The 11,500-nt window shown below is 30.9% G+C and overlaps 1 protein-coding gene across 1 annotated transcript in view; it reads left to right on the plus strand.

Annotated features, from left to right (window-relative positions):
• The window catches only part of LOC111086623 (butyrophilin subfamily 1 member A1-like), a 31,939-nt gene extending 20,649 nt beyond the window's left edge, over window positions 1-11,290 (plus strand). The window contains exons 2-5 of the mRNA XM_022390207.1: window positions 3,288-3,338; window positions 8,795-9,130; window positions 10,465-10,575; window positions 11,070-11,290. Coding sequence (XP_022245915.1) covers window positions 3,288-3,338; window positions 8,795-9,130; window positions 10,465-10,575; window positions 11,070-11,290 — 719 coding nt within the window. The remainder of the gene's footprint in view (window positions 1-3,287; window positions 3,339-8,794; window positions 9,131-10,464; window positions 10,576-11,069) is intronic.
• The last annotated feature ends 210 nt before the right edge of the window (window positions 11,291-11,500 follow it).

Raw genomic sequence — 11,500 nt, forward strand, 5'->3', positions numbered from 1 at the left:
GCTGAAGTTAAATGGTTTGTAATGTTCGAAATTTATAAATATTCCTGGTCAAATATCTGAAGTTTTCCGATTGATAAGCGTTATAACAATCGCAGTTATAGCTTCCGAACTTTATAGCACACTGATTATAGCGAACTAATAATAGATACTTCTCTTTTAGCGCGTCGCGTTGGTTGTATTTATAGGTGTGGGAAGGTATTCTAGAAAATTCAGATTACATAACAATACTGAGCTTTATTTAAACGTATTCTTATATAGATATATTGTTGATTCTTAATCTCGAGAATCTTCTTCAACTTTGAAGAATAGGCGGTAGTTTCGCAATACATATCTAACACTACAAGCTATACATGTTTTTAAATATAAACTTAGTCTAAACAACGTTCATATTCAAATAAATACATAACAACAAATTCGTTACAGTAGGTTTGTGCTTAACTCCAAACAAACAAACAAACTTGCAATCGATGTTTGGCTGCAGAAAAGTTGCGAGCAGGCGTAAATGAAAAAAACAACAACAAATAAACTATTTTTACAGTCCTTGAAATAAATCAATAGAGGTATTTGAAACATAACTAATTAAGCTGATTTACCTAATATTTTGTTGTATAAAAATTAAGAAAATAAAAATTATATTAAGTAATAAATATAATTATTCTATCTACTATATGTTTCTAGCTACAACCCTAAACTGCATCCATACTATCTAATTGCTTAACATTATATTATATTATTATTATTATAAATATTATTATATTCCTCTTATCATTTTATGACATGAAAACAGTTTGGTGGTTATATTATTTAGTCTTTATGCATTTTGAAACGTTACGGAATAAATACATTTTTCATAAGGAAAGATGGTAGTAAATACTATGAAATATGGATATGATCATAACACTGCATAATCACATGTCCCGACAAGTGGGAGATCAGTGAATTTGTTTAAACTCTTTGCCAAAATTATAATTACAATAAATCTGTAGAGACTTAGCTTTAGACTTGTTTGCAAACGTTTATAACAACATCGTTCACCATTTGTACGACAACTTTTGATGTATAGATTTAACTTTTGTATTATATTTAATCAGCACTTTTTAAGCACACAGAGTCATAATTGATTCACAAAATTAGCTTGTTTTCATCCATCGTTGTAAAGTGTAACATTGTTTTTGTTCTCGAACAATATGGCGTGTTTTACGTTTTCGAAAAAAAGTGTCAGAAGGTTATACAAAGATATTTAAATTTTATTTACATTAATCAAATATATATATTTTCGAAAATATAATAGTAATTAACTAAGAAATTTAATATTAATTTACCAAGTATCTGTTTACGTTATTCTGTAAAAGTTAGCTGTTGTTTGATTTTTGAATTTAACCCAAAACTACACGATTTAATCTGCTCTAACCCTCCCTAAGTTTGAAACAATTGGCTAGGAGAAAGGCTACTAATCAACATCATCCACTGTCAGCTCTTCGGCTAATCTTGTCAGATCGAATAATATAACTTACTCGTTATTCTTACAAAAAACTTACGGTCCCAAGTGCAGGTGCCCGGCATGGCCAGGTGGATAAGGCGCTCGACTCGCAATCTCAGGGTCGCAGGTTCGAATCCCCGTCCCACCAAACATGCTCGCCCTTTTAGCCGTGGGGGTGTTATAATGTGACGGTCAATCCCACTATTCGTTGGTAAAAGAGTAGCCCAAGAGTTGGCGGTGGGTGGTGATGACTACCTGCCTTCCCTCTAGTCTTAGGGACGGCTAGAGCAGATAGCCCTCGTGTAGCTTTACGCGAAATTAAAAAAAACAAACAAACCCAAGTGCAGAAAGCGATTTATTCGTTTTTATTTTGGGGGTAACGGGCCGCGAAAAATAGAACTCCATATCGTCGGTGTGGCACGCTAACCATTGGGTCGAGATATGCCCCAAATATTAACGTGTTTCTTGTATAATATCCACATAAAAGATACCACCTCAAAGTATTATACCACTTATTTTAAAGATACCTCCTTTAATTCTGTGAAGGTTAATTCTACAGCGGTATTTAACACTGAGAAATCAACCGCGTACTTAGAAAACAGTTTTAGATGACATATACGTAAATGTAACCCAACTACAATGTATGAAGTGTTTTTGACCGACTCATGTAAGCGTTCTTATTGATAGTGACATTATCTTTCAAACAGGCATAGATAATTTGGAAAACGGACACGGAAATCAAAATGATTCATGTGTCATTTTTACATCGGGCAGCAAATTGTGTCTTCACATTGAATAAGAAATAAGCTGCGCATTTGATATCCAGTTTTAATAATACTGCAAAAAATATTTCATTCTTATATAAGCAACAATGAGTAATACACGTACATGAACGTTTCAACTATTTTAAAATATATTTCTAAATCTGAGCCTTTTCTTTATTTTGCAACTAAAACCTATCTAAATATTTTAATTTTTAATCAGTAAAATGTTAAAATAATCAGAAAATAACATTGAATCAAGTTTCCTTTTTTAAATCACAAAAATAAGACATAATTAAATCTGATATTAGTGGGAAAAAAATCGCTAAGTTAAAAACAGATCAATAAATTATTTTCATTTTAAAAGCTCCTTTTGTGAACGTTTCGATAAGATATTCAATGTTTCAAATACCTTCCTTTTTTCAAGAAACGTCAATTGATAAAATTAAAGTGTTGCACATTTGACCTATCTTATCTTATTAACTACAATAAAATAAAATATAGGCGCTAAGATATTGATAATAAGATCAAAATAAAAGATGGCTCGATTGAAATACTCTAAAATGAACAAAATATTTTCTAAACCTGGGTATGATAAATCCTTATGATAATAAATATTGTATGATTTTCATTTGAAAGAGAGGATATTGCTGCATAACTCGTTACATAAGTTAGGGCTAATAGCTATAATCTGGTGTAGTTGTTAGTTTCAAGGTACAAGATTTCCTTTGTCTTATAACATAAAGTAATATACTTGCTTAGACGCTCTTATCTAGAGATCATCTGTTTGTGTCAAGTATCTAGTTCTTGATATTATGTACTGAAAACTACCCAGCATCAACTACCACACTGCTAATCCATTGTATTTCTAACTAGCGTTTCAGCTATAAACTAAATTCATTCTATGTGCACTATTCTTTGTATTTCCCAGTCTATTTTTACAACGTTTCATTCTTAAAACTTATTTCTGAAGGTAAGTCATTTTTTATATCATATTCTTTCTTACTTACTGTAGAATATTTTCCATTTTCTTTCATGCTTCTCAGGAGTTCCAGGGATAAAATTAAAACCTGTTCATATACTTGATGATCAAACAGGTATGATGTGTTATGTTCTACGTATATTTCTGATTAGTGATATATTTTTTACGATCCACTATGACAAATCTCATTTAAGCAGATCTTGACAAATAATAAGTTTAGTTCTTGTTGAAGATTACACAACATTATCTGTAAATATTATAGACAGTCTCCGAACTGAAATTCTCACTAGTCACCAAACAAAACATATTCATAAAACATTAAGCACACTTACGCCATGAAATTCTATGTGAAATTAGAAGGCAAACATAAGCAGTTGAAGAAAAGAATTCTGTAAATTTAAAGATGTCTTCATATGCTTCAGGAAATTTGTGTGTAGTTAAAGATGTGCTTGTATGTTACTAAATATTTTTGTTGATGTAAAGATCTCTTGATATGTTTCAAGGCGATTGTCAGAAGGTTTCAAAAGGTAGTTTAACGTTTTAAGCTTGTTACAATAGTGTAACAGTCTTGTACGTTGTATAATGACGTTTATGAAGTTTTAAAGTGATTATGAACGTCTTAAGGTGATTCTAAGTGTCAGAAAATGTTTCAGTGAAATAAGAAACTTCTTATTGATATGAAATGTTTATGAAGTTCTAAAGGATTTATAATTATGTACGAGCATTTAAAGCTCTTTCTTTTGTCAATTCAATAAGATTTGGAATATGTAAATACCTGTGTAAAGTTTTAATTAATTGTTCGAAACGCTTTTAAAATCCTTATTATGCTATCATTTGAAAGTGTTCTTATAATGTAATTTTATCCATTACGATAACAATGTGTATAAAGCTTTTGCCAACTCCGGTTTTACTTCAAAAACGTAACTATTACAATATTAATTCATATATTTATTCATTAAATTAACATATATGATAACAGAATATTCACAAAAATCTTTATTTTTGCAGAAAAACCTCTAAAGATATTTTTACTTACAGTGCCATAAGGCCATAAAGTGATATACATATTAATTTTTACGTCATATACCTAAAATATAATAACTGAAAACAAAAATTTAAATGTGCATTTGTGTTTGTATTTTAAGACTTTTGGAGATGTTTGATATTTGAAAAAGTGCGACTGAATCTGTTTGTGGACATATGCGTAGTCAGAAGTGTTCATATGTACGTAGAGACAAGTAGTTTTAATCTGAAGATTTATAAACGTACGAAGGCAATTTATCGTTTCAGTTGCTTCGTATATTTAAAGATTTACAGGTTTTTAGTGACTGTGAAGAATTGTAAGTAGTAGCAAGTATGTGGTGAGTATGCTATGGCATTGAGGACATTTTTAGGAATAGGTTTTATTTCTTGCCTATCGCTTTGGAATACAAACAGATGCTTTAAACAATTTAACTATGTGACTTATGAAGGTGTTGAACGAGTAAAATTAAATATAATACAGTGTACTGCTGCTTATCACCAAGTGATTTTAATAACCATAAACCTTGAATATTTTTAAAGAATGTATTATACGCAGATTGATGGAGTTAAGCTTATGGTCTCAACATGTCACAAAGAAAGTTATTGTAGGATTAAAATATAATCAAAAATAATAAAATACTCGAGACAAATATTAAGAAAAAGGATATAAAATACAGATACATGTGCAATGTAAGTGTATTAAATATTAGTTACCTTTTCTGATGATACAAAAGGCTTAACGTTACCAATACGATTTCCCAATTGTCATTTTTATATACCATACGCTTAATCACTTTTTCATGTATGAGTTGTTTCCTACTTGTAATTTATAACTACAAGCTTCAGTTTCCTAGTTGTTCTTCGAAGAAGTTTTGGGAATAAACTCTAAATATAGGTTTACGTGTTTGAAGAATATTTTGCCATATTGCACGTATCTAACCTATATAAGAGCCAGTGAGTGTCATGTCACGTCACGCTTGATTTCTCGAAATAGAAGAAATCATAAAAGCCAAAATGCAGATAGAATAGTTCGATTACTGTCTGCCCATTGCAATTTTATTGACGGGAGTGCAAGAGGCCCATGAAGGAGTGCCGTGAAGCCTTATATGTGTAATGAGTGTTGGTATAATATGCCTAATGTAAAGACGTAGTGTAGGATCACCTAGCCTAGAGCCAAGTGCATAAAATTTATCATGAAAGTAAAAATATCGATCTAAATTTAAACTTAAATAGTTTTTAAATAGAGCTTTTTTTCTATTATATTACCAACGTTTTTAATATAAAGCAAACCTCTTTAATCAAAGGAGATTTTAAATCAAGAAATCAACATATATTTTTCCAGTTTTATTGTCTATACTTTCAGTACATAAACTAACAACAATATTAGGTTCTACTTTTGTTGCTAAGATCGTCGTGCTACCAAAACACACTGGTTTTTCTATGTATTAAAAGTTGTTAATCTAACTGAATTTTACCAATAATTATTCTATGAATACGCCACGAATTCATTTCACGAATGATCTTAATTTTGATTGGTTCACAAAGGAATTTACCGAAGCTTGACTGCCTCGACTGCACTTTTCTGCTTCTTTGTTGGTCAAGCTTGTTTTCTTATTGTTATTTATTTCAGTTAGCTATTAAATGTGAGATTAGGGTATACGTTAGTTTTGTAATAATCTATATAAGTATAATAATACTGTCTGTTGTATGTCCATGTAACTTCTTCGCAGGGTGTAAATGACTCTTCACCAAAATTGGTATGAAGGTTCATTTGGTACATGCGGACAAAAAAAAATCAGTTTTGCGTTTTGCGGTTTTTATGGACGTTTTTGCATTTTTTCCACTACTTTGCCCCCTGTTGATGATTCTTCACCAAATTTGACATGAACGTTTATTGGGTCCATGCTTAGATATATGTAAATTTGCAGTTTCACATTTTGTGTTTTGCAGTATCTATGGGCGTTTTTTACAATTACATATAAGGGAAGCAAATTTTCATGTCGTAAGACCTAACCTAAGTCTAACCTAACCTTTCATTAATTATGAATTTACATAACTTCCGTCCAGGGGACTAGTACTCCAGCTAGGTTAAAATAAATCTTGATTATCCTAAACAGATTTTTTTCTCCTTTTTTGTGTTTTCTAGTCATTTCTTGCCCCAATGAAAACATCTAACAATAAAAGAAGATAGTATAAAACATTAATTTAGAAAAATGGTATTTTTTAAAATAAACTTTAATATAAAACAAGCCTCCAGATATTTTTTAAATAAAATTAATATAAAACAAACCTATAGCTATTTTTAATAAAATTAATATAAAACAAATCTATAGCTATTTTTAATAAAATTTAATATAAAACAAGCCTATAGATATTTTTTAAATAAAATTAATATAAAACAAGCCTATAGATATTTTTAATAAAATTAATATAAAACAAACCTATAGCTGAAAAATTATTAACAACAACCGTAAAAGTTACGATATTCGTTGTTCATACAAAATCGCGTTTAGTACCTTTGAAATTTAAAAGGTAAATTTCACGGGGTTTCTGTTTTCAGTAGAATATGATAGAGTAATGTTTACGATACAACAGTAGTGACGGAATCAAACACATCATTAAAACCATATAATAATAATAATTGTACTCATAGATGTTTTAAATTATTTTAAGTGTTCTTACATAACCATAAAATTTGCTATTAATAAAACAAAACATACTTATCTTTTGATATAATAATTTAATAACATTATATTGTTGTAATAGGCTAGTAGTCCAAAGCCTATGAATTATCAATTTATTCTGCTTGAGAGCAGAGGAACGTATTTTGGCAATTTTGCTATTATTTCTCAATTGTTATCCTTCACCGTTTCACTCTTGTTGTTTTAGCGCTTAGCGAAACTTCGGTAGCAATATATATACATGTATACATTAAATGTACACTAACACGAAATTTAGCATCTACAAGTGATATTAATGTGCAAATCATTTGCTCTTACTTCTTTTAATGGTATGAAGAACTGTAAACTCTCGACATCAACCAGTTCCCACGATTTGAATTGATTTTGCAGTATTTGCAAACAAACGAAAAAAAATACAAAAGTAAAAATTTTATATTCCTTACACTCACAAATATTGATTCCGATTTGACTATTTTTTTTTTAATTCTTCTGTTTTTAAAAACATTCTACTAAAATCATAATGGCTATGGGTGAAATACAGGGCGTAACAAAAGTCGGTTGCTACTGTAACACTGAGGAAAGTAACATTTCCTTTCTTGTTTTTGTTGCAGATTTTTTCGATATGGTACTGCGTTTTGACGAACATATTGAGGTGATCTGGATTGAATGTCTTCAGTAGTGTATCGATTTTGAGGACAGACATTTTGAGTATATTCTGTAAACACGAATAGACATTCGTCCTATGGTAAACAACTTTTGGGACACCCTGTACAAACGAAATGCTTGTTTTACTTTCAAGGCACTATAAGTGAGGTTCCACTTGCCTCTAGGTTTACTGTACAGTAGTTCCATATTATTTTAAATGCTATCATTCACAACATACTTATAATATAATGTAAGTTGTAAAAGTATCATTCCAGAAAAAAATTCTGTTTCTAAGCATTTTTATTGAAAATTATATGACATTTCTAGGACTAGGTATCGTGTAAACGAGTTCAAAACATCGCTTAGAAAGGGTAGATTGCGTACGTGACAATGTATTACTCGCTTGATTATACCTCATCATTCATTCTACGTATTAAGGCTTTTGACAGGTAAGATCAATTTTAGTGTTAGTACACAATGTTCGTCTTTAGTTGCCACTGTGCCATGCTCTAACCCTCCTCGTTCTATTGAAGCATGAGGAAAGATGCCCACCTAAATTGGCTATGGCTCGGTGTAAGAAGTTTGCAAGAAGATAACACTTCTCATCTCCCTTCTGTGTGACATTGTTATGGGAAATTCCACCAGGGGAGTGAAAGATCGCTATCACAAAATGTAACATTAGTTTATACATGAAACTCAGTGTTCCGTAAAATGTTATTTTTGTCTGTCGTGAAGATTTATCACGGGGGGTTTTTCTAAAAATAAGGAGTGTACTATAATTTGACATTCAAATTAATTGGACAAAATAAGCAACAGTACTTTGTAAAGTTGTTTAACGATTCCATAAATATTTCAAAATTAGTTCTAAGAGTTCATTAGTGTAAGAAAATATTACTGATTGCTAAGTTTTACTAAGAATCAGAAGTATATAATGTCGTACATAATCTAAGTTTTACTGAGAATCAGAAGTATATAATGTCGTACATAATAGTAAGAAATTGTTATTGTAATCTAAAGATAAAACAATGTTGTTTTCGGTCAATAAATTTTACAAAAATACAAAACTATTTTCTTCAGAAAATAAACTGCTCATTGTTCTGTTAATTAATGGATGTTATGTTAAAACATATTTACACTCGTATATGCGTTGTAAACATCAATGTAATTTTCATACTAATAATCACTGTTGGAAAACTAATCTGAATAACTTTATTTTTTTTAGAATATGCTGAGTACTACTCTGTTGTAGGAGACAGAGTGGTATTGCCTTGCAACATTACACCTCCTTCATCAGATGATAGCGTAGCACTTGTCTTATGGTATAAGGGAAACTCCGGGAATCCCATTTACACAGTGGACGCAAGAAACGAACCAGTTCAAGAAGGAAAACATTTCTCTACCGCCATTCTTGGTTCTAGAGCAAAGTTCAACATATCCCCGAAGTCCTCGTTCCTGCTCATACAACAGATTAAAGCAGATGATAGTGGCGAATACCGATGCCGAGTCGACTTTCGTCGAGGGAGAACGCAAAACAGAAAACTTAAAGTCAACGTCATTGGTGAGCAAGCACTTCCCAGCCTGTATAACTGGCATTTCTAATTAATATTAAGTTATTTTATTTTAATTCCGCTGTCGTCCATTGCCTTAATCTATCCTATTCATAAACAAATACTAAATTCAAGTCCAGTTTTCATGAAAATCGTGGAACAATATGATATATCATATATATATACAATTTTCATGATTTTAGAAAAACTCGTTCGTTCAAGAAAACAATTTAACACAAAAATACGATACTCTATATCTCGAGCGCTTTCGAAAGGTGGACCTTTCTTCTCCAGGGGAAAACAGTGGACCTTTCTTCTTCAGGAGCAGTTTGCCTATAAACAATTTTCCTCACGAGTAGGCTCAATGCTATCCTATGGCTCCGAAAGGCGAACTTACATTAATAGCATGCGTCTACAGTACAGATTTCTTTAACAGTTTGAAACAATCTCACACCAAAGAAAGCACCACACTCAAGACTCCTATCGATTTTTCTTTGTCAGTGTCACAGAACTGAGCATGAATGTATCAGAAAGTCATTGTTGGACATATATTTTCGACAAAGTATTAATAATAGTCCAGTTAATCTTTAACGAGTTTAATATAATATAAATTAAATCTTCGGGTTCGGATATTTATTGGAAATCCAGTTAGTATATGTTGACATATTCATATGTCAAGTAAGACGTATGCAATATGCTACAATTTTCCTTTTATACAATCCTAACATTTTAATCGATCTTGTTATTTAGAGAATCGTCATTACGAATGGTCAAATGTTTAAATAATTAAGATTTGAATGTGTGCTATATAAATGTTCATCTCTTAAAAACAACAGATAAATCAACCAGAGTCACATTCATAGATTATTTTAATATCACGTCTGTAAGAGAACTGTAGTGAAACTGCATGCATATACTCGAAACGCCAAAATAATTCAAATTTACGAAAATAACTGCTCGAATGGAATGAGGAATAATTTATAATTGCTTGTCTTAAAATTAAAAACGTCAGCAAAACAGTTAGTAAGTGTACAAATAAAATTAGTAGGTTTCTGTAGCACACAATAAACTGAACACGCTACTTATGTAACCTACATGAAATATTTCAATAATTAAAACAATAAAAATCGTTTGATGCAGCTGAACCATCGAACTTAAAAAAACTTATTACAGCCCAAAATATCGTTAACAACGAGGGAACCCTACTTATGAAACAATGTTTCCAGAATAATAAATGTACGAAACGTATGCTTGTTTAGTTATACTGATTGCCACTTTGATTCGCTCTAACTATACAGCATTTCTTGATCGGAAGTTAACATTAATATGCTTTGTCTTTCTATAGTTCCTCCACAAGAACTATACGTTAAAACTGGAGATAAACAATTTCAGGATACGGTTCTTGGTCCGATTAATGAAGGAGACTCGTTAAATCTAACTTGTGAAGCTATAGGCGGTAAGAATCTTTTTGTAAGGTATTTCAAAGAATACGTATATTTATTGTTTATATAACAAAGAAACACTCGTAACTTTTCAACAGGAAGCGATCGTTAAACATCATACTTTAGATGAATAGGATATTATCAACAGTCATGAATAGAGTGTAAAACTTATTATCTATTTTAGGTTTATCGTAGTCCAGTAAAGACAATACAAACATAACTGAGTAATGTAAAGTTCGTGTACCCTATCATAGGTAAAATATGATTTGATTTGATTTTTTTCATTGTGTACAGGTGAAAATTAAAATGCTTTGAAAATCACTTTTAGAAAGAATACATTAAACTTGAACTAACCAAACGATACACAAATTTCAGTTTTTTTTACCTCAATAGATATTTTCTATGATGACAAAATGGAAAAGGCGGCTGAGTTCACCTGTAAGGGATATTTGGATGTTGATTTTCATTTAAAGATTTTTCTCGTTTATTCTAAAGATTTGCTCTTTAGGAAACCCTCCGCCCTCTGTGACGTGGTGGAAAGGATCAGCTTTAATGGACGATAGCTACTTTCTTTTGAAAGACAACATTGTGGTGAACAGTCTTGAGATAAAGGTTGTAGAACGGTACCTTTCAAAGGCTATCATCACCTGTAAAGCCGTAAATACGAATCTCACCATACCCATGTCAGTGTCTATCAAGTTACATGTGAACTGTGAGTACGTTTATTGATAAAATATTCATTTAATAACAGAAGGTCAACTTTAATAGTATACTTAACGATTCACTAAATACACTTCACATTTCTTACTGAAATTTGATACTGCACTGTTGAAATCTTGCAATGTTTAAATGGGAAATTACGCGTTATTAATCTATAATTTATATAACACATTTCATACGTTTGAAAATGTAATGGATTCAAAGCTATATAACATTAAT

The sequence above is a fragment of the Limulus polyphemus genome, unplaced genomic scaffold, assembly GCF_000517525.1.
Source record: "Limulus polyphemus unplaced genomic scaffold, Limulus_polyphemus-2.1.2 Scaffold1261, whole genome shotgun sequence".
Classification (NCBI taxonomy): Eukaryota; Metazoa; Arthropoda; class Merostomata; order Xiphosura; family Limulidae; genus Limulus; species Limulus polyphemus.